The sequence below is a fragment of the Muscardinus avellanarius genome (assembly GCF_963383645.1).
Source record: "Muscardinus avellanarius genome assembly, chromosome: 13".
NCBI classification, from domain to species: Eukaryota; Metazoa; Chordata; class Mammalia; order Rodentia; family Gliridae; genus Muscardinus; species Muscardinus avellanarius.
Genome location: NC_137799.1, coordinates 41,583,672 through 41,611,126, shown reverse-complemented (window position 1 = coordinate 41,611,126; position 27,455 = coordinate 41,583,672). Strand labels below are relative to the sequence as shown.

General features: G+C 48.1%; 1 protein-coding gene across 1 annotated transcript; it reads right to left on the bottom strand.

Moving 5' to 3' along the window:
• Positions 1-9: 9 nt before the first annotated feature.
• NOL6 (nucleolar protein 6) lies at positions 10-12,849 on the bottom strand (the record flags this gene model as incomplete). The annotated part of the gene is made up of 26 exons (XM_080708518.1): positions 10-159; positions 348-449; positions 544-738; positions 1,124-1,213; positions 1,332-1,456; positions 2,121-2,218; positions 2,447-2,599; positions 3,429-3,592; positions 3,725-3,879; positions 3,972-4,089; positions 4,223-4,363; positions 4,565-4,640; positions 4,789-4,937; positions 5,591-5,713; positions 5,873-6,050; positions 6,194-6,309; positions 6,486-6,587; positions 6,669-6,727; positions 6,948-7,068; positions 7,155-7,318; positions 7,640-7,774; positions 8,069-8,237; positions 8,582-8,761; positions 11,638-11,754; positions 11,838-12,044; positions 12,811-12,849. The coding sequence occupies 26 exons, from the start codon at positions 12,847-12,849 to the stop codon at positions 10-12; spliced, it is 3,426 nt and encodes a 1,141-aa protein (XP_080564644.1).
• Between the last annotated feature and the right edge of the window lie 14,606 nt (positions 12,850-27,455).

Genomic DNA, 27,455 nt, shown 5'->3' with positions numbered 1-27,455 from the left:
GGGCTGGGATCACACAGTCCATCGTTCACTTCGGGCTTCCACAGCCTGCACCAGGCCTTCACCCAACACCGCAAAGTCCTCCAGGATGGCTTCTACATTGGGCACTGTCACCAGCTCCCCTCCTTGGGACACCACCATGCGTCCCTTTGTGCTGGAAGCCTAGGGGAATCAGAGAAGATATGTGGGTAGATGTGTCACAAAGGCACACCCAGAGATACCAGGCTGGGGACAGAGCAGGGATGGTGGAGAAAGACTCATAAGCCTACACACTACACCCCTCGCCCAAGGTCACCCACAGGGTACATCTGTATAAGCCCAAGAACACATGCTGTCACCGGCCAGCACACCTTGAAGGGCTGAGGCTGGAAGCTGGTGGGTTTCCAGAGGACACCAATAACCTCTCCGCCATGCTGGTCATAGAAAAAAAGGGCCAGATCCCCAAAGGCCTCCTAGGACCATCAAGAAAAACAAGATTACAGATGGACACCTGGGCATCTCCTCCATGACCCCAGCTCCACCTTGAAGTCCCCAGCCCTTTAGGACCTTGAGCTGTGCCAGATAGAGCTGAGGAGGATCGTAGCCCAGCACGGGCATCAGGGATGAGGGCCCTGGCTTGCTGAGCAGGCCACGGCAGAAGGAAGCAGCTGGAGAATCCACAGCCTGGCGGTGCCGGGGAATGTGTCGGGGAGACAGGTGGATCAGTACGTCATACATGTCCAAGGGTGGCCGGAACACAGTCTAAAGAAAGGAGTGGGAAGGAGTCAACAGCGCCCCTTCTACCTGCTTACCTTGTCTCCTTCCTACCTCCGCACCCAACCGGCTATTACAGGCCTGCATGCCCATTTGAAGGTGAGAAGACCAAGACCCATAACCAGAAGCCGCTGGTGATGGCTGGAGTCCAGCAGAAGGGCAGAGACTGGGTGGGTGGAGCCCAGGTTCTCCTTCAAGCTCCGCTACCACTGGGCATCATGACAGCTTCAATGCCTTCTCTGGATCCAGTCCCATCAGAGAAGAGGACTGGGCATCCTGTGAGGGACCCCCCTCCTTTTTTGTGGTACCAGGGACTGAACCCAGGGGCATTCTACCTGAGCTACACCCAGCCCTTCATTGTTGTTGGGCTTACCCTGATGTCCCCAGGCCCCCAGGGATCCATAAGCTGCTTCTCTAGGGTAGGCAGGGCCTCAGCTGCTAGGATCACAAGCTGCTGAAGGATCTGGAGAGTATAGAAACATCAGACCAGAACTGATCATGGGTCTCTCCCAGCCCAAGCTGAGCCTGCTTTCTTTTAGGGATAGAAAAACCAAATTTGGGGACAGGTACGGATTTGAAACCTGGGCTGAGGGTCCATCCTGTGTCCACACAGAGCTTTTGCGGTCCTGAGGAGTAATGATGACCATGACAGGGAGTCGTGTCCGAGCTGCCAGGAAGTTACTGCGGATCTCTGCCTGCTCCTCCGCTAGACAAGAGGGGTGCTGGATCAGCCTTTACTGCCCCATGTACTCCTACCATCATGGGGATTTTCCAACAACCCTCCCCCAAGGGACAAAGGTGATGAAAGGGACACCATGTTTGCCTTAATTGGGTGGGGTGTTAATCTCCCAGCCTCAACCCAGAGGCAGAATTTTCCACTGCCTAGCACCCCAAGTCTAGTGTCTGGGTCTGCACAAGCTAAGGCCTGCCCGTGGCCCCCTCCCACCCTGGACTCACGCACATAGGGAATTAGGAACCTGACACCTTATTCTCTGCTGAGACCCAGAGCTCCTCAGATTACAACCGGAAATCAGCATTCCCACCCCCAAGAGGTGTGGGCATCTAGCCTAAACTTCCTAGCTCCCCAAGACTTCTCACCTAGTGGTGGGGTCCCCCCCACTACTCTCCTCTGCCCTCCACATCCTTCCAGGTAGCCTGCTTGCCACCTTGGTCATTCTCCCTGACCACCCCTGAGGCAAAACACTCTACAGCCAGGTTTGACCTGAGCCTGCCTCTCCCAACAATTCCCCATACCAAGACAGTCAGGCTTAGGTATCTGGGATACGGAGGGACAGGGAAAATCTTGCCTGTCCTCTTCTGTAATCCATAAAGAGTTTTTCCAGCAGTCTGATTCCAGTCCTACCACTCACCAGTGAGCTCACTGTTGAGGTTGACAATGAGGGGGTTGTTCTTCCAATCGAAGGTCGATACCAGGGAAAGAAACCGAAGGAAGCCAACCTGGGGGGAGCTGCGTAGAAGGAGTGAGAGAGTCAGGCCCCAGTCACCCCACCCCCAGCGTTCCCCTGACAAGCTAGGGAGCTCACACCCCTTAATGTAGACTGTGAAAGGACGAGAAGTCTTAGTACCCCCTCCATTACGTCTTTAGCCACCCTTTCCCATTTGGACTGAAAGTGAGACATGAAGGATCAAAGCTGGCCCCAAGGAGAACGTCCTGGCAGGGAAAGCATGGAATCACCTGGGAGGGGTGAAGGGCTCGGGGTGCAGGAAAAGGGCAGCAGCCACCAGATCCAGGCTCTCGTCAGTGAGCCCCTCGCCTAGAAGCTGGGCACGCACCCACCGCTTGGCCAGCCGAGCCACACCGGAGAAAGCTGGGTGCTGCTGTTGGAGCCTGGGGGGAGGAGGTAGTAGCAGTGAGACCTAGGCACTTGGGGCCCAGGAACAGTGTCTTGGTCCCACTGCCACTTCACCCTTAAAAACTGCTGGCCTCCACAGTAGTATGTTACATGCATTAACTCGTCTTTCTTCCTTTTTTTTGCAGGTCTGGGGATGGAACCCAAGGGCATAAGACCTCCGAGCTACACCCCCTGCCCTATTTTTTATTCTTTATTTTGAAACAGGGTCTCACTAAGTTGCGGAGGGCCTCACTAAGTAGCTGAGGCTGTCTGCGAACCACGATCCTCTGGTCTCAGCCTCCCGAATGCTGGGGTTACAAGCGTGCACCACCATGCCCGGCTTATTAACTCCTATTTCTTTCTTTTTTTTTCTTTTTCTTTTGGCGGTACTGGGGGTGGAACCCAGAGGCTTTCTACCTCCGGGATATACTCCCAGACCCATTTTATATTCTATTTGGAAACAGGGTCTCACTAAGTTGCTTAGAGCCTCACTAAGTAGCTGAGGCTGGCTTCGAACCTGTGCAATCCTCCTGTCTCAGCCTCCCAAGTGTGGGGATTACAAGCGTGCGCCACCATGCCCGGCATTAACTCCTATTTCTAACAAATGCTCTAAAGAGTTTGATTCTAGTGTAAGTCTCATTCTACAGATAAGAATAAGTCCAAGAGAAATCTTGCCGAAACGGACAGTCAGTAAGTGGCAGGACCAGAATTCCAGGACTCATATCCCCACTACTATGTCATCTGGCATCCAAGAGAGACAGCCGGCTAAGAGAGCCGAATGGGGGCAGAAGGTCTACATCAGAACAGCCATGCAGGTGGCCTTACCCGTGCAGGGCACTGGTGAGCAGGGGCAGCTGCTTTGTGTCTCTCTCAAGGCGAAGGGAGGCAGGTGTGTCCCTCAGTGAGATCATCCCCTCGGGGCTCCGCACCTCCCGCAGGATCTGGGGCTCCCGCTGATAGGCCACGCGAATCCGGAACACAAACCCATCCTGTTGGACGAGGGTACCAATGTCAGCCTTGGCCCTGGAGGTTTCCCAGGCCAAGGCCCCCAGCAGTATCCTCTTGTACAGGCTGACATCCCCAGGGCCCCGTCTGGGAAATCTGTGCCTGCACCAGTCTACCTTGAGGACGTCTGTGTGTGTGGCGGTGGCTCGGCACTGCAGCCCGTGCTGCTGCTTCAGCAGCTCTGCCAGGCGCAGCTGGAAGGCGGCTCGGACCCGCCGTATGGCCTCAGCTTCCTGCGGCCACTGACCACTGCCTTCCAGGTGGCAAACCACTGAGGGAGAGGAGGGGACGGTTTCATACTGTAACCTAGAGCAGGAATTATGCCCCCCACCTGCAACACCCACTTCCTAAGAGCCCTCTTACCAGTCATGGGCTCCACATATGCTGGGCAGGGCTTATCAGGCCGCGGCAACAGCGAGGCCTGTGTCCGGAGGTGCTCGTGGAAGGAGTAGGCGGGATACACTGGGGTGGGAGGGAATACCTGTGAAGAAGGTGTGCTGAGGAAGGTGCCTGGGGCTGGGAATGCAGAGGAGGAAGGGAGGAATACTGGGTGACTGCAATAGTGATGGGGTTAGCAAAGTAGAACGGGCTCCCTGCCCTCCTCTTACACTCACCTCTGTGTAGCGCAACACTGGGTGAGCTCCCTGCACGGCAGATACAGTCAGAGGGAGACCCTCCAGCGCCCAGAGCAGGCGGCTGAGATCATCGTAGCAACGCACCGCCACCGCCAGGGCCTCCTCGCCTGTGCTAGAGGTCTTAGGGGGAGAAGACAGTCAGTCAGGAAGACGGTTCTTACAAAACCTGGGCAACCATCTGGGATTTTGCCATGGCCCAGGCTGCAGTGAAGCCAGCGCCCCCCCTGCTGGACACTCCAGGAAGTGCATCCTGGCTGGGGTAGAAAGGGCTCTCTCCAGTCTTGCCAAAAGGATTACTAGCTTTGATGGCAATGCCCTTACCTCTTTAAGGCCTTGGATCAGTGCATCCAGAGAGCCCCCAACATAGTGGACACAGGTATCTGGAATGTCCCCATGGCTGAAGAAGGAGCACAGACATAGTGAGAGCTTTAGGAACTAGGTCCCAGTAGGAGGTGAACTGCTCATTCCAACAGCCTTGGCTAGACCCCCTAAAAGGCTCCCTGGGGCCATAGTTGCCTCCTGGCACACAAGATGTTAACACTCACAGTGCCAAGAGGTGGGTGACCACCTGGTGGGGAATAAGGCGCTTCTGGGACAGAGAGGCTGCTTCCCAGACCACAGCTTCCCGAATGGCTCCATCCTGGAAACGCCGAAGCTCTGAGCGGGATCCCCAGAACTGGCGGAAGTCAGCAGCCTAAGCAAAGGCAATGGATGGTGTGAGAGACGGGAGAAAGAAAAGCTGTCTCAGAAACTTCCCTGGCAAGCTGGGAGCAGTGGTGCACGTCTGTAATCCCAGCTATTTGAGAGGCTGAGGCAAGAGGATCACAAGTTCAAGGATGGCCTGGGCAACGTAGAATGTTTTGTTTCTCCAAAAATAAAAAGGGTTGGGAATGTAGCTTAGTAGTAGAAAGGCTCTAGGTTCAATCTTCAGTACTGTAAAACAAAAAAAAAATTTAACTTCCTTGCCAGGCGTGGTGGCTTATGCTTGTAATCCCAGCATTCGGGAGGCTGAGACAGAAGGATCACGGTTTGCAGCCAGCCTCAGCTACTTAGTGAGGCCCTTTGCAACAACTCAGTGAGATCCTGTTTCAAAATAAAAATAAAAAATAGGGCTGAGGGTGTCACTTGGAGGTAGAATGCCCCTGGGTTCCAACCCCAGTACTGCAAAAAAAAAAAAAAAAAAAAAAAAAAAAGGGTTGTAGGTACCTCTCAGAGGTACAAAGTCCCTGGGTTCCATCCCCAGTACCACAAATAAATAAACAACAAAAATAAACTTCCTTAAGAGGCTTCAACCCAGGCAGCATGAGGACGCCCATTCCTTTCTCTGTATATGCTGGAGTTTCTTACCTCAGGCTGGTCAGCCTCTGGACCAAGCTCAAGGACACTAGTCAGTCCCTCAGGTCGGAGGAGCAAGCCCAGGGTCAGGGTCCCAGAGTCTTTGTGCTTTGGTGGATCTTGGCTGATGTCCCACTGGAGGATAGAAAAAGATTGAGCTCTATGCAAGAATCCCCCAGCTGGGCCTGAAAACTCACTTTCCAGCTAGTTAGAAAAGTCAGGCTAGAGAGACAGCATGTCCTTCTGCCCCTGGTTCCATTCCCACTCAGCCCTACAAACTCTACACCGTCTCACCTCTGGGACTGGGGGCCGAGAGTGAGCCAACAGGTGTAGACGGGACCCCAGACCCTGCTCCAGGAGGGTGGTTAGTGGGCCCAAAACAGCAGAGACATAGTCCCCGCCACTGTCCTGCAGCTCTGGCCAGAGCTTTAGCCGGTGACATGCCGCCTGCAGGCGACTCAAAGGACGGAGACTGGAGGGACACAGAAAGACAAAGAGGGGGAATCAGGGTCTACTGGCCCCTTGCACCGCCTCCTCCCTGGAAGATCTGAACACGTGCCTTAGCCCCATTACCCAAGATAGGACCCACCAACATACCGTCACCCCTAAACTCACTGCAGTATATGGTCAAAAGCCCGGATCATGGGCTTGGGAGTCATCAACAGCAGCTGGAACCCGTCGTCGGCTTTGCTGTCCAGCAATGCCATGGACAGCCGTGCCTCATGCTGCACCTGGGACCACAGCGTAAAGAGAGACCACCGATGTACCCCTGGTTGACCTCAGGGCTCAGACCTGGTGTCGTGCCCGACCTTACCATTTTGGAGAGAAGTTTCTGGGGTTCTGGTACTGACAGAAAGGGCAGTCTGAGTTGGAACAGGGAATGCAGGAGTGGGGGGTCTATTTGTACCTGGTGGTAAGTGGAGGCAGTGACATCAGCACAGAGGTTGAGACGGCCTGAAGGGTCCAAGAAGACAACTGGGAAGGCCTGGTAGAAGTCAGCCAGGGCCGGCTTGTAAACAACAGAGAAGCAGTCAGGATTGGGCCTTACCTTTGGACCTCCTGGTACAGGCCTGGCCCTTCCCCAACTCACCAAGGAGGGATCTGAGCTGAGACATAAACTGATCCCGTTGACTGTCAGATCTGTGGTGGCTGGAGTGAACCAGAGATGCTGGATGTCAGAAGTTGACCCTCCCTGGGGACACAGTCCTAATGACACCCTCCCTCCCTCAGCCTGGGTGGCTGTAACCACCTGATTCCAAAAATGGGTTTGTGCATCTATCTGATGGCAAGGAACGGAGGGATCCTGAGGGAATGGGAGGGTGCTCTGGATGAGTGAAACTCTGGGCCTCTCCCAGTCTAGCTGCCTTACCCAGAAACTGCAAGACACTTCTCAGGACCTGGTAGCCGCTCATGGTGGTGTGGATCTTGCGTGTGGACACGAGGAAGGCAACCAGCATGGAGATAAGGAACCCACTAAACCCACCCAGGCCCTGAAAGAGAGACACAGGGAAAGGCCTGAGCTCAGAGCCAGCCCATCACACAGCGAGTCAAGGAGGCTGGGTGACCTCTGACTCACCTTGTCCAGCTCCCGCTGTCGCAGCCAGACCTTCAGAAGTGCCACGCCATCCTTTAGCCCCGAAGCGGAGCCCAGCACAGTTGACAGTAGCTGTACATGGGACTCGAGAGCTGCATCCTGTAGGACCCAGGTATTGTAGTGGGGGGTAGGGGGCTCTGGTTTACCTGTGAGTGAAAAGGGAAGCTGTGAGCCAGGAGTGGTGGTGCATGCTTGAAATCCCAGTATTTGGGAGGCTGGCAGCTGGCGGATAGCCTCAGCTACTTAGTGAAGCCCTTTGCAACTCGGTGAGACCCTATTTCAAAATAAAAATTTGGGCTGGGGGTGTAGCTCAGAGGCAGAATGCCCCTGGGTTCCATTCCCAGTACAAGAAAGAAAGAAAGAAAGAAAGAAAGAAAGAAAGAAAGAAAGAAAGAAAGAAAGAAAAGAGGAAGGTCCTTACCAGACCCCCCTCCTTCTAGCACCGCCCCACACCAATGCCCACTCACCGTCCTCTGCAGGGCTCTGCCCTCGGTACCAGGCAGTGCGCACATTGTTCTTGTTTGGCAGCAAGCGGCACGGGCGGAAGAAGTCAGGTGGAGGGCACAGGTGCAGACGTACCGTGACTAGGCGCTCATCCTTGCCTGGGTGAAGACAGGGAGTGTTGAGACCCTGCAGCTCCTGGAACCAGAGGAGTCCCCACGCAAGCCCTCTCATACCTGAGTGCTCCGTGCCTTCCCTCTTCAGAATTTCAGGTCCCTACCTTCCCCTCAAATTGAGGCCTATGCCCATCACCTTGGCCACAAGGCTCCATTCCTGTTACCCTAGACCTTGGGCTCAAGGCTCCATTCCTATTCTCCTAGACCTGAGGACCATGCATCTCTCCCTCCAGATCTGTCACCCCATACTGTGCATTTATCCCAGGTGGGGCCTCCCACCGTGTGGCCGCAGCAGCAGCAAAGGCTTCAGGTGACAGCCATTGGTGTAGGAGAAGCGAACACTGCCAAAGAGAGGGTCTCGTGCCAGGTGGTAAGCCAAGTGGGCCAGGTAGAGGGCACGCTTGCGGAAGTAACGCTGGTTCAGCAGGTCCTTGTCCTGTAGGATTTCCTGAAGGGGTCAGGGAAGGAAAAAGAGGGCCAGGCACATAAATGTTTGGGGACTAAAAGGAAGCAAAGTGAGAGTCCCAGGACTTCTCTGCTCACTGTGGAGTGCCTGAGCCAGAAGTAGCCACAACACAACAAGGTTTCAGACAGGAAGGCAAAGTTCCTAAAGGGCAACACCTGGTCCAAGGGCCCCTAGGCTGCCCCCAAGATGAGCACAGCAGTCTGCTCTTTTGATTTAGAATTCAAGTTTCAATCCCCTAGCAAGAGACAGGTGGGAAATAGAGGGACCCAGGGATCTTTAGGTAGTCAGGCAGGGGGCTTCTCCATCCCTCTAGTCCTGGATCTTACCCTGGGCATGGTCAGTGCCATGTCCACATTGATGTCTGGCCGAATGCAGGTTCCCAGAAGGTAGCTGCCCACAATGCTGACCTGGGCTGGAGGCAGGAAGCGGAAAGAGCCCTTCACCGTATAGGGCACCTGGTGGAGGGGCACTTGAACCCCAGCTGGAAGCCATGCCTGGTCAGTGAGCTGCAAGGGCAGACAGCAACACATGTTGATTCTATAGCCTTCCTTACATGGCCCCTGCTGGCTAGTAGACATCTTAACATATCTATATGTTCAAAACCAAGCTTTTAGCCAGGTGTTCGGGAGCCTCCCAGCATTCAGGAAGCTGAGACTAGAGGATAGTGGTTCGTGGACAGCCTCAGCTACTACTTAGTGAGGCCCTCTGCAACTTAGTGAGACCCTGTTTCAAAATAAAGAATAAAAAATAGGGCAGGGGTGTAGCTCGGAGGTCTTATGCCCCTGGGTTCCATCCCCAGACAGGAGAAAGAAAAAAAAAAAAAAAGAAACCTTCTAGCAAATGTTTTTTTTTTTGTTGTTGTTTTGTTTTAGTGGTACTGGGGATGGAACTCAGATGCTTTTTACCTCTGGGCTATACTCCCAGACCTATTTTATATTTTATTTGGAAACAAGGTCTCACTAAGTTGCTGAGAGGCTGAGAGGAGGATTACAGATATGAAGCCAGCCTCAGCAGCTTTTTGAGACCCTGTCTCCAAATAAAATACAAAAAATTGGCCTGGGGGAGCTGGGCGTGGTGGTGCATGCTTGTAATCTCAGCATTTGGGAAGCTGACACAGGAGAATCTCAGTTTGATGACAGTCTCAGCTACTTAGTGAGGCTCTTTGCAACTCAGTGAGACTGTTTCAAAATAAAGAATAAGCCAGGTATAATAGCACATGCTTGTAATCTCAGCATTTGCGAGATTGAGAGGATGATCAAGGTTTGAGAACAGACTCAACTACAACTTAGTGAGGCCCTTTGCAACTCAGGGAGACCCTCTTTCAAAATAAAGAATAAAAAATGGGGTTGAGGATGTAGCTTGGAGATAGAACACCCCTGGGATCAATTCCCAGTAACACACACACACACACACACACACACACACACACACACACACACACGGCTGGGACCAGGCGTCACACACACACACACAGAGGGCTGGGACCAGGCGTGCTGGTGCATGCTTGTAATCCCAGCATTTGGGAGGCAGAGACCAGAGGATCGTGGTTTATAGACATCCTCAGCTACTTAGCGAGGCCTTTGCAACTCAGTGAGACCCTGTTTCAAAAAATAAAAATACCACTCAGCAAAGCCCTCTGCAACTTAGTTGAGGCCCTGTTTCAAATAATAGGCCGGGCGTGGTGGTGCACGCTTGTAATCCCAGCATTTGGGGGGCTGAGACCGGAGGATCACAGTTCGCAGACAGCCGCAGCTACTTAGTGAGGCCCTCTGCAACTCAGTGAGACCCAGTTTCAAAGTAAAGAATTAAAAAAATAGGGCGGGTTGTAGCCCGGCTGTCAAATGCCCCTGGGTTCCATCCCCAGACCTGCAAAATAAATAAATAAATAATAATAATAATTTAAAAATAGGCTGGAAGTATAACCCCGAGGTTAAAAAAAAAAATACTAGCTAGAGAAAGGTCTGGCAGCACACAGCTATAATCTCAGTACTTGGGAGGCTGAGACAGGAGGATTAGATTCAAGACCAGTCTTAATAACTTAGCGAGGCTCTCAGCAACCTATCAAGACTCTATTTCAAAACAAAAAATAAAACGAGCTGGGGTTGTAACTCAGAGGTAAAATGCTTCTGGGATCAATCCCAAGTACCAGGGTGGAAAAATTCCTGAATTTCTAATACCAGAAAAGTGAATTTTTAAAAGATAGAGTGAGCCGGGCGTGGTGGCACACGCTTGTAATCCCCGTGCTTGGGAGGTGGAGACAGGAGGATCGCGCAGGTTCGAAGCCAGCTGCGCTGGCTTAAAAGACCCTGTTTCTAAATAAAAAAGTATAAAAATAGGTCTGGGGGTGTAGCCTGGAGGTAGAAAGCCCCTGGGTTCCATTCTCAGTATCACAAAAAAATTAAATTAAAAAAAAAAATAGGGCTGGGGGTGTAGGTTGGAGGTAGAATGCCCCTAGGTTCAATCCCCAGTTTTGAAAAAAAATAAATAAATAAGAGCCAGGCATGGTGGTACATGCTTGTAATCCCAGCATTTGGGAGGCTGAGACAGGAGGACTGCAGTTTGTGGCCAACCTCAGCTACTTAATGAGGCCCTTTGCAACTCAGTGAGACCCTGTTTCAAAATAAAGAATAAAATATAGGGCTGAGGGTGTAGCTCAGAGGTAAAATGCTCCTGGGTTCCATCCCCAGTACTGCAAAAATAATTAAGTTTAAAAAATAGGGCTGGGTGTATAGCCTGGAGGTAGAAGTCCCTGGGTTCCATTCCTAGTACAACAAAAAAATTTTAAAAAGCTGTGCGTAGTGGTGCACGTTTGTAATCTCCACGCTTGGGAGGCTGAGACAGGAGGATCGCACAGGTTCGAAGCCAGCCTCAGCTACTTAGTGAGGCTCTCAGCAACTTAGTGAGACCCTGTTTCCAAATAAAATATAAAATAGGTCTGGGAGTATAGCCCAGAGGTAGAAAGCCTTTGGGTACCACCCCCCAGTACCAGAAAAAGAAATAAATAAATAAAAGGGAAAAAAGAAAATTACAAACCTCTCCCACCCCCTAATACTCCAAATGCCTTTACCTTTTTCCATGGTATTCACCACCTTCCCACTTTCTAACATTGGTTTGTCATGATTATTATCTATCATCCATAATCCCAATATTAGAATATAGGCTATTTTGTTGACTGATGTTTCTTAAGAGCACAAAATTAATGCCAGGCAGAGAAGTGCTTATAAAATGATGAATACATGAGTGACCACAAAACCAGCTGAGCTTCGTTGCAGTAAGAATAAGCTCCCTGGTATCCCAACCCCTCAAAAGAATAGGAAGTCCCCTGTTCCAGATGCCCTCACTGAAGGCCTTGCTTCTCAGTTCCCCAGGCCAACTGCCGTACCTCTGTCTCAGGGGTTGAGGGTACTCTCTTGATCCTCTGGTTGACCTCCTTTAGGAAGGTATCGATCCTATCCTTCTTCTTTTCTGACAGCCTTACTTCCTTTAGCAGCTCCTCTACCTGTAACAGAGGCAGGGAAAAGTCTATTGGCTTCAGAGTCACAACAACCCCCTCTAACCCAAGCCCCCACTCCCTAAAAGTACCTGTAAACGAAGCAAACTGGAGTGGAACAGGATCTCAGTCTCCCGAAGACGATTCAACTCCTCATTGGTAGGCTCCTTGTACAGTTCTGCCCGGCTGAGCTTCACTGGCTGCAGGAGGCTCTGTGCTGGGGACCCAGTCACTACCCGCTTTCTTGAGGATGCCTTCTTCCCCTCTTTGCCTGTCCCTTCCAGGGCTGGTTCTATCATCTGTGGCCAAAGAAGGAGAAGCCAATGGGAAGTATCTGCCACCATTACAGATAAGGGGTTCACCTGCTCCATCCCTCCTATCAGCTGGGAATCAGATTCTCTACACTCAGGATAATCACTACTTGGAGAAACATTACTAAGCCCTATACCGGATATTCTTTGAGTTGAGGGTTCCCTGTCTACCTGACAGCACAAGCACGGAGCTCTGCTTGAAGTTGTAAGAGGCAGAAGTTGAATTGCACTAAGCAATACCCAAGCCTTTTAGGTTTTCGTGGTACTGGGGGTGGAACCCAGAGGCTTTCTACCTCCGGGCTATACTCCCAGACCCTTTTTTATAATATATTTTATTTGGAAACAGGCTCTCACTAAGTTACTGAAAGCCTCACTAAGTAGCTGAAGCTGGCTTCGAACCCTTGCGATCCTCCTGTCTCAGCCTCCCAAGCGCGGGGATTACAAGCGTGCGCCACCACGCCCGGCAAGCCTCTTAGGTTTTCAGATGACATAAATCCCTAAGCTTCCTCTCCTCTTGATACAGGCTTGGAACTTCTAAAATGCTTCCTCCACTCCTGTTCCATGCAAATCCCACCAGGTCCACCTCCCTTAGCAATCTCTCAGACTTTTTCAGTGCCCTAAGTGGAAATAGGGTTTCCCCAGGGTGAGCCGCCCTCGAGTCCCTCACCGGCTAGCTGTCAGACCCCGCCACCTCGGGCTCCTCAGCCACAGAGCGCACTTGGAGCCTTTCTGGCTCTCAGTTGACTCGACCCACCTCTGTCTCCCCAGCCGCTCCCGCGGGGGCTGGCCCCATCACTGCAGGTTGCTCTCCCGCACTTCGGATTCCACCCAAGTCTACACAGGGCAGCTTTCCACGTGGGTAGAAACACCGAACTCTAGGGCTCCAGTTCAGGGAAGCCCAGTTGCCCAGGACTCCACCCACTCCTGAGCCATTGGGTTATTGCTCGTTGTTTCGCTTACCATTGGCCAGTCCTTCTCCAGGACCACCCCTTGAGGGAGGGGCCAGGTGAGGCTCTCGGATTTACGACCTCTTTGCGACGTTAGACCGGAAGATTGAGAGTGGCTGAGCTGTCGCTTCCTTTTCCTCACTTCCTGCACTGGGACCCTACGGGAAGGGCGGGGCTCGTGTGGGCCCTCTGGTGGGGTTGGTTTGTGTACGCCGGTGACTCCTCCCCCTTCTCAACCACCCCATGTTGTTGTTGTTGTTGTTGTTGTTGTTGTTGTTGTTGTTGTTTTGGTGGTACTGGGGTTCCTGGAAGCCCTTCTACCTCCCGGCTACATTCCCAGACCTATTTTTTACATTTTTTTTTTTTTTTGGAAACAGGGTCTCCTAAACCAGCGCGCGCGGCTGGCTTCGAACCTACGCCATCCTCCTGTCTCTGCCTCCCAAGCGCGGGGATTACAAGCGTGCGCCACACCCGGCAACCACCCCATCTTAAGTCATCATTTCTACCTCCAAAATATCGTGTGTGTGTGTGGTACTGGGGATGGAACCCAGGGGCATTGCACTTTCGAGCTACACCCCCAAGCCCTATTTATTTTTCTTTCTTTCTTTCTTTCTTTCTTTCTTTCTTTCTTTCTTTCTTTCTTTCTTTCCTTATTTATTTATTTTGTAGTACTGAGGGTGGAACCCAGCGGCTTTCTACCTCCGGGCTATACTCCCAGTATAAAGTATTTTTATACTTTATTTGGAAACAGGCTCTCACTAAATTGCCGAGAGCCTCACTAAGTAGCTGAGGCTGGATTCGAACCTGTGCGATCCTCCTGTCTCAGCCTCCCAAGCGCGGGGATTACAAGCGTGCACCACCACACCCGGCTAATCTTTTTTTTTTTTTTTTTTAAGATTTAAAGAAGTTTATTAGAAAGATAGAAATACAGAAAATAGAAATACAGCCCCATGCCAAAATGGCATGAGGGGGTGACTCGAAATGAATACACCCTATTCTTTATTTTTGAAACAAGGTCTCACTAAATTGCCAGAGCCTCACTAAATGGCTGAGGCTGTCTGCAAACTGTGATCCTCCTGTCTCAGCCTCCCAAGTACTGGAATTACAAGCGTGCCCCACCATGCCCGGTTCCGCCAAAATATATCTTCAATCTATTCATTTTTTCTCTGCCTTTATAGCCAAGTATAGTCCAAGTAACATCTCTTGGGCCTAGATTACTTTATTGTAATACTGGGGATTGAGTCCATGGTCTGTCCACCTCTGAACTGCACCTTTTTTTTTGGTGGTACTGGAGATGGAACCCAGGGGCCTTCTACCTCCAGGCTACACTCCCAGACCTATTTTATATTTTATTTGGAAACAGGGTCTCTCAAGTCAGCTGAGGCTGGCTTTGAACCTGTGTGATCCTCCTGTCTCCGCCTCCCAAGGGGATTACAAGCGTGTGCCAAGTGGTCTCACTGCGCTGCAGAGGGCCTCACTAAGTAGCTGAGGCTGGCTGCTAAGCGAAATCCTCCTGTCTCAGCCTCCCAAATACTGGGATTACAAACCCAAATACTGAGATTACAAGCATGCGCTACCAAACCCAGCTCCTGATTTGATTTTTTTTTTTTTTTTTTTTTTTTTTTTGTGTGTGTGTGGTACTGGGGATGGAACCCAGGGGCCTTCTACCTCCGGGCTACACTCCCAGACCTATTTTATATTTTTTATTTGGAAACAGGGTCTCTTAAGCTAACTGAGGCTGGCTTTGAACCTGTGTGATCCTCCTGTCTCAGCCTCCCAAGCGTGGGGATTACAAGCGTGCGCAACCACGCCCGGCTCCTGATTTGATTTGATTTGATTTTTCAGTACTAGTGATGGAACCCAGGAGCATTCTACTTCCGAGCTACAACCCAAGCCCTATTCTTTCTTTCTTTCTTTCTTTCTTTCTTTCTTTCTTTCTTTCTTTCTTTCTTTCTTTCTTTCTCTTTTGGTAGTACTGGGGGTGGAACCCAGAGGCTTTCTACCTCCGGGATATACTCCCAGATCTTTTTTATATTTTATTTGGAAACAGGGTCTCACTAAATTGCCGAAAGCCTCACTAAGTAGCTGAGGCAGGCTTCGAACCCGTGTGATCCTCCTGTCTCAGCCTCCCCAGCGCGGGAATTACAAACTTGTGCCACCACGCCCAGCTTTTTATTCTTTATTTTGAAACAGGGTCTCCTGAGTTGAAAGTGACCTCACTAATTAGCTGAGGGTGTCCATGAACCCACATCCTCCTTGCTTAGCCTCCCAAGAGAAAGAGTCCAGTTATGATAGAGAGTCCAGGATAGACATGGTGGCGCACGCTTGTAATTCCAGCAATTGGAAGGCTGAAACAGGAGGATCGCGGTTCATGCAGCCTCAGCTACGACTTAGTGAGGCCCTATGCAACTCAGACCCTGTTTCAAAAAAAAAAAAAAAAGATAGGGGCAGGGATATAGCTTGGAAGTAGAATACCCCTGGGTTCCATTCCCAGTACAGAAAAAATAAATAAAAAATGTGATGGGGGGGTGAAGCTCAGAGGTAGAATGCACCTAAAATTTCAGTCCCCAATACTGCAAAAATAAATAATAAATAGATAAATAATGCTGGGAGTGTAGCTTGGAAGTCGAATGCCCCTGGCTTCAATTCCCAGTACCAAAAAAAAAAAAGCCTGTCATATGGTAATGCTTACCAAAAGTTACCCATACTATATATATATATTTTAGTACCGGGATGAAACCCAGAGGCATCATACCTCTGAGCCACACTCCCAGCCCTAGTTTTTAGTCTCATTTATTTATTTATTTAGGGGGTACTGGGGTTCCTGGAAACCCTTCTACTTTTGGGCTACACTCCCAGACCTATTTTATATTTTTATTTGGAAACAGGGTCTCTTAAGCCAGAGGCTTAAGCCAGGGTCTCTTAAGCCAGAGGCTGGCTTTGAACCAGCGTGATCCTCCTGTCTCTGCCTCCCAAGTGTGGGGATTACAAGCATGCCGCCACCATGCCTGGCTACTAGTCTTTTTAATTATTTATTTTTTGTGGTACTGGGGGTGGAACCCAGGGGCTTTCTACCTCCGGGCTATACTCCCAAACCTATTTTATACTTTAGTTGGAAACAGGGTCTCACGAAGTTGCTGAGAGCCTAAGTAGCTGAGGCTGGCTTTCGAACCTGTATGATCCTTCTGTCTCAACTTCCCAAGCACAGGGATTACAAGCGTGTGCCATCATGACCAGCTAAGTGTTATCAATATTGAAAGAAGATTGTATAGCTGGGCATGGTGGCGCACGCTTGTACTCCTAGCACTTGGGAGGCTGACTAGAGGATTGCGGTTCATGGACAGCCTCAGCTACTTAGTGAGGCCCTTCCCAACTCAGTGAGACCCTGTTTCAAAAAAAAGAAAGAAAGAAAGAAAGCCAGGTGTGGTGACACGGTTGTAATCTCAGCGCTTGCGAGGCTGGGATAGGAGAATCGCACAGGTTCAAAGCCAGCCTCAGCTACTTAGTGAGGCTCTCAGTAACTTAGACCTATTTCCAAATAAAGTATAAAATAGGTCTGGGAGTATAGCCTTGGAGGTAGAAAGGCCCTGGGTTCCACCTTCAGTCCCACAAAAGGAAGGAAGGAAGGAAGGAAGGAAGGAAGGAAGGAAGGAAGGAAGGAAGGTAGGAAGGAAGGAAAATTGGGCTGGGAGCTGCATGTGGTAGCACATGCTTGTAATCCCAGCATTCAGGAGGCTGAGACCAGAGGATCGTGATTCACAGACAGCCTCAGCTACTTAGTGAGGCCCTCCGCAACTTAATGAGACCCTGTTTCAAAATAAAGAATAAGAAATAGGGGAGGGAGTGAAGCTCAGAAGTCGAATGCTCCCTGGGTTCCATCCCCATACCCACGAAAAAATAAAAAACAAAAGCCGGGCGTGGTGGCGCACACTTGTAATACCCGCACTTGGGAGGCTGAGATAGGAGGATTGCGCAGGTTCGAAGCCAGCCTCAGCTACTTAGTGAGGCTCTCAGTAACTTAGTGAGACCCTGTTTCCAAAAATAGGTCTGGGAGTATAGCCCGGAGGTAGAAAGCCTCTGGGTTCTACCCCCAGTACCACAAAAAATAAATAAAAATAAAAAATAGCCAGGCGTGGTGGTGCATGCTTGTAATCCCTGCGCTTGGGGGCAGAGACAGGAGGATTGCGCAGGTTTGAAGCCAGCCTCTGAAGCCAGCCTCTCTGGCTTAAGAGACCCTGTTTCCAAATAAAAAATATAAGATAGGTCTGGGAGTATAGCCCGGAGGTATAAGGGTCCCATCCCCAGTACCACCAAAAAATAACAATAAATAAATAAATACATAAATAAATAAAGTAAAATAATAAAGAATAGGCCATGAGTGGTGGCCCACACTTGTAATCCCAGCATTTGGGAGGCTGAGACAGGAGGATCACTGTCTGTGGACAGCCTCAGCTACTTAGTGAGGCCCTTTGTAACTCAGGTGAGATCCTGTTTCAAAATAAAGAATGAGCCGGGTGTGGTGGTGCACACTTGTAATCCCAGTGCTTGGGAGGCTGAGACAAGAGGATCACACAGTTTCGAAGCCAGCCTCAGTTACTTAGTGAGGCTCTCAGCAACTTAGTGAGACCCTGTTTCCAAATAAAGTATAAAACAGGTCTGGGAGTATAGCTCAGAGGTAGAAAAGCCCCTGGGTTCCACCCCCAGTACCACAAAAAAATAAAATAAAGAATGAAAAAAATAGGTCTGGTGGTATCTCTTAGAGGTATAAATGCCCCTGGATTCCATCATTAGTACTGCAAATAAAGAAAGAAAGAATTAAAAATAGGACTAGGGATGTAGCTTGGAGGTAGAATGCCCCTAAGTTTAATTCCTAGTACCCCCCCAAATCAGGCTGTGGGTGTAGCTCGAAGATAGAATATAGAATGCCTCTGAGTTCAATTCCCAGGCGCACGCGCACTCCCTCCCCCCTCCCTCTCTCTCTCTCTCTCTCTCTCTCTCTCTCTCTCTCACACACACACACACACACACACACACACACAAACACACACACACACACACACACAACTACACAAATAGGGCTCCTAATATCAGTGTCCAGATCTTACATCTATGTTAACATGTTGAATGAGAAAAACGTTGGCTTCTTCTGGGGATGGAACCCAGGGGCATTCAACCTCCGAGCTACACCCCCTTCCCTCTATTTTATTCTTTATTTTGAAACCGGGTCTCACTGAGTTTCAGAGGGCCTCACTAAGTAGCTGAGGCTGCCTGCGAACTACGATCCTCCTGTCTCAGTCTCCCGAATGCTGGGGTTACCAGTGTACATCACTATGCCCGGCTAAATGTTGGCCTCTTTTTAAGCCTCACTAAGTAGCTGAGGCTATCTGTGAACCGCGATCCTCCGGTCTCAGCCTCCCGAATGCTAGGATAACAAGCACGCTCCACCATGTCCAGCTTTTTTTTTTTTTTTTTTTTTAAACTGGTAATTGAACCCAGGAGCATTCTACCTTCAAGCTACATCCCAGACCTACTTTTTAATTTTTTATTTGGAAACAGGGTCTTGCCAAGCTTCTGAGGCTGGCCTTGAAACTGCAGTTCTCCTGTCTCACCCTCCTAAATACTGGATTACAAACAGAAGTGTGTTTAAGTATTGATGGTGACTGAGAGATGGAGGGTATCTATTCTGTTTCCATGACCACAAGAGGGCACCAGTCAATTTAAGTCAATCTACTTGCCATTAAGAAACAATATAGAAAGCTCTATGTTGTTTCTGCTGTTGTTTTAAATTTATTTTTAATTTAACTTAATTTTGTGGTACTGGGGATGGAACCAAGGAGCATTCTAGATCTGAGCTACACCCCTAGCCCTATTTTTTATTCTTTATTTGGAAACAAGGTTTTGATGAGTTGCAAAGGACCTCACTAAGTAGCTGAGGCTGTCCATGAACTGCAATCCTCCTGTCTCAGCCTCCTGAATGCTGGGATTACAAGCGTGCACCACCATGTCTGGCTTTTTTTTTTTTTTAGCACTTGGGATTGAGCTCAGGGTTGTTCTACCTCTGATCTACATCCCCTAAGTCATATTTTTATATTTATTTCTTTATGTATTTATTTTTTTGTGATACTGGGGATAGAACCCAGGGGCATTCTACCTCCGAGTTACACCCCCAGCCCAGTTTTTGTTTTGTTTTGCTTTTGTGATGCTGGGGATCCAACCCAGGGGCACGATACCTCTGAGCTACATTCCCAGCCCAATTTTTTATTCTTTATTTTGAAACAGGATCTCACCAAGTTGCACAGAGCCTCACTAAGCACCTGAGGCTGTCCTTGAACCAAGATCCTCCTATCTCAGCCTTCTGAATGCTGGGATTACAAGTTTGTGCCACCATGCCCATTATTTATTTATTTATTTATTTATTTATTTATTTATTTATTTAATTTATGGTACTGGAAATGGAACCCAGGGGGGTTACACCTCCAAGCTACAACCCCAGCCCTATTTTGTATTCTTTATCTTGAAACAGGGCCTCACTGAATTGCAAAGGGCCTCACTAAGTAGCTGAGGCTGTCTGTGAACCAGGATCCTCCTGTCTCAGCCTCAGAATGCTGGGATTTCAAACATGCGCTACCACATCCAGCTCTAAAAGTTTAGTTTTACCCAGTTTTGGCATGCAGGCTTAAAATCCCAGCACTTGGGAGGCTGAGACTTGAGGACTGCAGGTTTAGAGCCAGCCTCCTCAGCAGTTTATCAAGGCCCTCTGCAACCCAGTGATACTGTCTCCCAGTAAGAAATAAACTCAGGCTGGGGGTATAACTTGGGAGGTAGAATGTCTCTGGATTCAATCCTCAGTATCAAAAAAAAGTTTTATTTTGGGACAAGGTAATTGCTCAGGGTGGCCTTGAATTTGCTAAGTTGCCAAGACTGGTCTCAAATTTGCCATCCTCCTGTCTCAGGAGGTATTACAGGGGTGTGACATCACATCTGGAAACATGGTTTTTTTAATCTTTTTATTTTTTTGGTGGTATTGGGGTTCCTGGAAACCCTTCTACCTCCGGGCTACACTCCCAGGCCTATTTTATTTTTGGAAACAGGGTCTCTTAAGCCAGTGTGGCTGGCTTCAAACCTGCACAATCCTCCTGTCTCCGCCTCCCAAGCACTGGGATTACAAGTGTGCGCCACCACACCTGGCTGGAAACATGTTTTAAGTGCCTAATGTGTGGCAAACATTGGAGTAGTTGGCACATAGTTATGGAATTTACAGTCTTGAGTTCCTACTATGTGCCTGAGAGAGCCTAAACAAGGGGTAGAGGGTGGGGTTCAGTTTGTTATTTGTACTACTGATAGTCTTCCTGCCCTTGGCCATGAGTCTCTTAAAACAATGGCTTAGTGTCTACTTTGTGTCAGACTGTGTGCCTGTTGCTGAGATACAAGGATGAATAAGACAAGGTTGCCGCCTGCCAATAGGTATTGTCTTCCTGGCTAGGTTAAAAAGATGTGAGCTAGTTCTGTGGAATGGCATTTCCTCTGACTTGAGGGAGCCTTGAGTCCAAGACTCATTAGTATCTTAACCTACCAGCCTAGGATGGGTACTAGAATGATTTTGTAAGAGCTGGGTATGTTGGCAGATATCTATAATCCCAGTACTTGGGAGGCTGAGACAGGAGGGTCACAGGTTCAAGGACAGCCTCAGCAAGTAATGAGACTTATATCAACCTAGTGAAACCCTATTTACAAATAAGAAAAGCAGGTTGGGGGTGTAACTTGAAGGTGGAATGCCTCTGGGTTCAATCCCCAGTTTCCCAGTACCAAAGAAGAACAAAAGCAAGGGAGAAAGAGAGATAGAGAGAGATAGAGATAGACAGATAGATAGAGATAAACAGAGATAGAGATAGAGAGAGAGAGGATTTTGTGAGTTGACTTGAGCTCAAGTCTGGGTGACAGGTGTATGTTCTAATGGGTTAGGCCAGGGCTCTATCCTGGTATGGGTCAGGGTGGGGCTATGATTTCACATGGTTAAAATGCTGCTATTAAAAGTGTGAACATCATCTCCCACATTTCCGGATCAGCAATCTTCTTGTCCTGAGTGGAGGAGGAAGGGAAGCCAGAATTAGGCAGATATTATCATTTGGGGAGGGGAGATTGCTTTGCCTGGGATACCCTCTCCCCCTTCACACACAATTTAGGACCTGAAGATTCTCTACTTCTGAGCCACACACCCAGCCCAACACTCCTCTGAGGGGAGCTCTAATTCCAGTGGAGTTTGGTCTCAAGGCCTAGACAGTAGGGTTGGGCCAGAGTATGATGTTTTTTTGGTGCTGGGGATTGAAGCCAGGGGGCATTCTACCTCTGAATGACACCCCAGCCCGATTTTTTATCCTATGTTTTGAAGTGCCCAGCAAGTATGATGTTTTAAAGTATAGATATAAACTGGGCATGGTGGCGCATGCTTGTAATCCCAGTACTTGGGAGGCTGAGACAGGAGGATCATGCAGGTTCAAAGCCAGTCTCGGCTACTTAGTAAGGTTCTCAGCAACTTAATGAGACCCTGTTTCCAAATAACATATAAAATAGGTCTGGAAGTGTAGCCCAGAGGTAGAAGGCCTCTGGGTTCAATCCCCAGTATCACATATATATAGTACCATATATATCTATACTTTTTGTGGCACAACCTCTGAGTTACACCCCCAGCCCTATTTTGTTTGTTTGTTTCTTTTTGTGTGTGTATGGTACTAGGAATGGAACCCAGGGGAATTTATCTCTGAGCTACACCCCCTAGACAATTCCTCCTCTTCTTCTTCTTCCTCTTCTTCTTCTCCTTCTTCTTCTCCTTCTTTGTGTGTGTGTGTGGTACTGGGGATGGAAGCCAGGGGCATTTTATCTCTGAGGGACAGCCCTAGCCTTTTTTTTTTTTTTTTTAATTTTGAAACAGGGTCTCACTGAGTTACAAAGGGCCTCACTAACTGCAATCATACTGTCTCAGCCTCCTGAATGATTACAAGCATGCACCATCATGCCCAGCTTTATTCTTTTTTGAAATAGGGTCTCACTAAGTTGCAGATGGCTCACTAAGTTCCTGAGGCTGGCGGCAAATCTGTGATCCTCCTGTCTCCCTGTCTCTACCTCCCAAGTACTGGGACTACAAGCATACATCACCACGCCCGGCTTCTTTTTCCTTTTCTTTTTTTCTTTCCTCTTTCTTTCTTTCTTTCTTTCTTCCTCCTCCTCCTCCTCCTCCTCCTCCTCCTCCTCCTCCTCCTCCTCTTCCTCCTCCTTTTTTTGCAGTACTAGGGATTGAACCAAGGGACATTCTACCTTTGAGCTATACCTCCAGCCCTATTTTTTTATTCTTTTCTTTTTTCTTTCTCTTTCTTTCTTTCTTTCTTTCTTTCTTTCTTTCTTTCTTTCTTTTTTTTTTGTGGGCCTGGGGGTGAAACCCAGGGGCATTCGACCTCCCAGCTACAGCCCCTGCCCTATTTTTTTATTCTTTATTTTGAAACCGGGTCTCACTGAGTTGCAGAGGGCCTAAGTAGCTGAGGCTATCTGCAAACCGCGATCCTCCGGTCTCAGCCTCTTGAATGTTGGGATTACAAGAGTGTGCCACCATACCCGGCTTCTATTTTTTTATTCTTTATTTTGAAACAGGGTCTAAGTTGTCTAAGTTGCAGAGGGCCTCACTAAGTAGCTGGGGCTGGCCTCAAACCGTGATCCTCCAGTCTCAGCCTCTCAAATGCTGGGATTACAAACGTGTGCCATCACGCCTGGCTCAGCCCTTTTTACATTTTTTTTTTTTTTTTTTTTTTTGGTGGTACTGGGGTTCCTGGAAGCCCTTCTACCTCCGGGATACACTCCCACGGGCTACACTCCCAGACCTATTTTATATTTTTTATTTGGAAACAGGGTCTCTTAAACCAGCGCGGCTGGCTCCGAACCAGCGCGATCCTCCTGTCTCCGCCTCCCAAACCCGGGGATTACAAGCGTGCGCCACCACGCCCGGCTACATTTTGTTTTGAAACAGTCTTGCCAGGTTGCTATGAATCTCCCTAAATTGCTGAGGCTGGTCTCTAATCTGTGATCCTTCTGCCTCAGCCTCCCAAATTCTGGGATTACAGGCATGAACCACCATGCCTAGCAGTATTGAATCTTTTGTAGGAAAAAAAAAGACCTGGGTGTGGTGGTGCACACTTGTAATCCCAGCATTCGGGAAACTGAGACAGGAGGATCGTGGTTCGCAGACAGCCTCAGCTACTTAGGCTCTCTGCAACTCAGTGAGACCCTGTCTCAAAATAAAGAATAAAAAATAGGGCAGGGGGTATAGCTTGGAGGTCGAATGCCCCTGGGTTCCATCCCTAGACCCGCAAAAAAAAAAAAAAAAAGGGCAGGGGAAGCCGGGCATGGTGGCGCACGTTTGTAATCCTAGCATTTGGGAGGCTGAGACTGTAGGATCATGGTTCATGGACAGCCTCAGCTGTCAGGTGATCCAGGTCAACATTAACAATGCTAAGTCATGTTGCTTTATTATGTGCCTGTGGTATGTTGTGATAAAAATGGCATTCTACCTCTGACCTTTACCCTTAAAATTTCAGAACCCCAAGTCTTACCATGAGAAAAACATTACAAGTCTGCCATGGTGGCTTATATCTATAATCCTAGTACATGGGAGGCTGAAACAAGAAGATCTCACATTGGAGGCCAACCATGGAGACTTAGTGAGACCTGGTTTCAAAACAAACAAACAAACAAAATATCCAGACTGGGTGTGTTGGCACATGCTTGTAATCCCAGCATTCAGGAGGCAGAGACCGGAGGATCACGGTTCATGGACAGCCTCAGCTACTTAGAGAGGCCCTTCGCAACTCAGTGAGACCGTTTCAAGAAATAAAAAAAAGAATTAAAAAAAGGACTAAAAAAAAAAAATCCAAGAACGGTGGTATGTGCATGTTTGTAATCTTAGTACTTGGTAGGCTGGGACAGGAGGATTGTAGGTTTGAACAATTTAGCAAGAACAATTTAGCAACCTAGTGAGACCATTTTTTTTTTTTTCTTCTTTCATCTTTTGATATTGGAGATAGAACCCAGGGACATTCTACTTCTGAGCTACACTCCCAGCCCTATTCTACTTTTTTTTTTTTTTAAAGTTTTTACTTTGGAACAGTCTTGCTAAATTTCTGACACTTGTCTTAAACCTGGGACCCTTCTGTCTCAGCCACTCAAGTACTGGGTTTTACCGGCATGTACTATCACACTCAGTGTGAGACCTTGTTTAAAAAAAAATAGCCCAGCATGGTGGCGCACGCTTGTAATCCCAGCCTTTGGGAGGCTGACACAGGAGGATCACGATTCAAAAACAGCCTCAGCTACTTAGTGAGGCCCTTTGCAATTCAGTGAGACCTGTTTCAAAATAGAACTGGGGGTGTAGCTTGGAGGTAGAATGCCCCTGGGTTCTATCCCTAGTACTGCCAAAAAAAAAAAAAAAAAAGAAAAAGAAAAAGAAAAAGGAGCTGGGAGTAGTGGTGCATACCTGTAATCTAGTAATTGGGAGGCTGAGACAGGAGGATTAGCAGGTTCAAAGTCAGCCTTGGCAATTTAGTGAGACTCAGCAACTTAGACCATTTCCAAATAAAAAATAAAATAGGGTTAGGGGTACAGCCTGAAGGTAGAAGGCCCCTGAGTTCTACCCTCAGTACCATAAAAATACATAAATAAAATAATAAATAAATAAAGGGTTGCGGGCATATCTTGGAGATAGAATGTCTGGGGATTCAATTTTTGTTTTGTTTTTGTGGTACTGGGGATGGAACCTAGGTGCATTTTACCTCCGAGCTATGCTCTCAGCCCTATTTTTTATTCTTTATTTTGAAATAGGGTCTCAAGGGTGTATTCATTTCGAGTCACCTCCTTATGCCATTTTGGCATGGGGCTGTATTTCTATCTTTTAATAAACTTCTTTAAATCTTCAAAAAAAAAAAAAAAGAAAAAAATAGGGTCTCAGTGATTTGTAAGAGACCTCACTGAGTAGCTGAGGCTGTCCATGAACCGCAATCCTCCTGTCTCAGCCTCCCAAATCCTGGGATTGCAAGCATGCGCCACCTCGCCTGGCTTCAATTTTTGATATGAAAAAAAAGAGGAGTCTAAGGAGACATAAAAATAGTAAATACTAAATGATGTAAGCTAGGCGTGGTGTTATACACTGGTAATTTCAGTACTTGGAAGGCTGAGACAGTTGGATCACAGGTTCATGGCCAGTCTCAGCAGCTTAGCGAGATTTTGTTTCAAAATAAATAAAATAAGGCTGAGGGTATAGGTCAGAGGTGACTGCCCCCTGGATTCAATTTTGTACTACAAAACAAAACAACTAAATGTAATTGGCATGGTGGTTCATGATTATAATCCCAGCTACTCAGGAAACTGAGACAAGATGATTTTCAAGTTCATAGCCAGCCTGGAAAATTTAGAGAGACCCAGGCTCAAATATAAAAAAAAAAAATTAAAAGGGCAGGGCTATATCTCAGTGAAAAAAGCCCTGGGTTTGATTCCCTAGTACCCAAACAAACAAACAACAAACAAAAATACAACTGAAAAATATAAAGGTTTCAAGGTAAGAGCAACCCTGAGTTCAGTTTTTAGTACTGCAAACAAACAAAAACAAAAGTCAGCCAGGTTTGTAATCCCAGTACTTGGGAAGCTGAGACAGGAGGATCACATGTTCCAGGACAGCCTCAGCAAGTATTTAGACTCTCAGCAACCTAGTAATTTTTTTTTTTTGGTGGTACAGGGGATTGAACTCAGGCTATTCCGCATCTGAGTTACAGCTCCAGCCCTATTTCATTTTTATTTTGAAATACGGTCTCACAAAATTGCTAAGGCTGGCTGGGAATCTGAGATCTTCCTGTCTCAGGCTCCCAAGTGTTGGGATTACAACTGTGTACTACCTAGCCCAGTTAAAAACAAACAAACAAACAAACAAACAAACAAACAAAAAACCCTGTTTTCAAAACAAAAAACAGCCAGGCATGGTGGCACAAGCTTGTAATCCCAGCATCCTGGAGGCTGAGATGGGAGGATCGGTTCACAGATAGCCATAGCTGCTACTTAGTGAGGCCCTTTCCAACTCAGTGAGACCCTGTTTCAAAATAAAGAATAAAAAATAGGGCTGGGGTGTAGCTCAGAGGTAGAATGCCCCAGTACCACAAAACAAAAACAAAAATAACAAAGCTGGGTGTACTGGGGTACTCTTGTAATCCCAGCATTCGGGAGGCAGAGACAGGAGGATCAGGGTTCGTGGCCAGCCAGCCTCAGTTACTACATAGTGAGGCCCTTTGCAACTCAGTGAGACCCTCTTTCAAAATAATGAATAAAAAATTGGGCTGGAGATATAGCTCAGAGGTAGAATGCCCTTGGGTTCCATCTCCACTAACACACCACACACACACACTGGCTAGGGTTTAGCTCTGAGGTAGAAAGCCCCTGGGTTCAATATCTAGTACCCCCAAATAAAGCCAACAGAAACCTAAATGTTGGATGGGATTTTTGGAACAGAAAAAGACCATTAAGTAAAAACTACAGTCATGTAAACTTCATTTAATGGTGATGTATTAACATTGGCTCATTAATTATAATATACTATAATAATATGTTATTAATAGGGGAAACCGGGTGCCAGGGTACTTGGGATGGAACCTAAGAGCATTGTACCTCTGAGTTACACCCCCCAGCCCTAGTTTGTAGTCTTTTTATTTTTTGAAACTGTTTCAAAACATTCAGAGTTGCCAAGGGCCTTGCTAAGTAGCCGAGGCTGTCCATGAACCATGATTCTCCTGTCTCTGCCTCTCAAATGCTGGGATTACAAGCATGGGCCATTATGCCAGGCCTATGCTTATATTTTGAAACAAGGTCTCACTAAATTGCTGAGGTTCGTTTCAAATCTGTGATTTCCTGTCTCAGCTTCCCAAGTACTGAGGATTACAAGTGTGAGCCGCCATGTCTGGCTCCACTTTTTTAAAATTTGAAACAGGGTATTGCTGTTAGGTTACTGAGATTCTCCCAGTGTTGCGGAGCTGTCTTCCATCTGTGATCTTCCTGTCTCAGCCTCCCAATTACTGGGATTACAGGCGTGTGCCATGACGCCTGGCTTTATTTCCTTAAAGTTTGTTTATAGATCATTTACCATGTATCAGTCACTATGTTAAGGATGTACATAGATGTTCTCATTTAATAATTACAATTGCTTGTGTTAGGTATAATTAACCTGCTTTTACAGAAGCTGATGAAACAGGGAGAGGACATATAAATGGTGATTCCAGGGTTGAAACCAGGATCTTTCTGATCTCAAAACTGTGTAATTCTCAAAATATTCTGGCTTTTCTAGGAAATCGTTTAGCAGTTACAGCGCAGGCCTTAAGAGAAGTACTCGTGTGTGTGTGTGTGTGTGTGTGTGTGTGTGTGTGTGTCACTG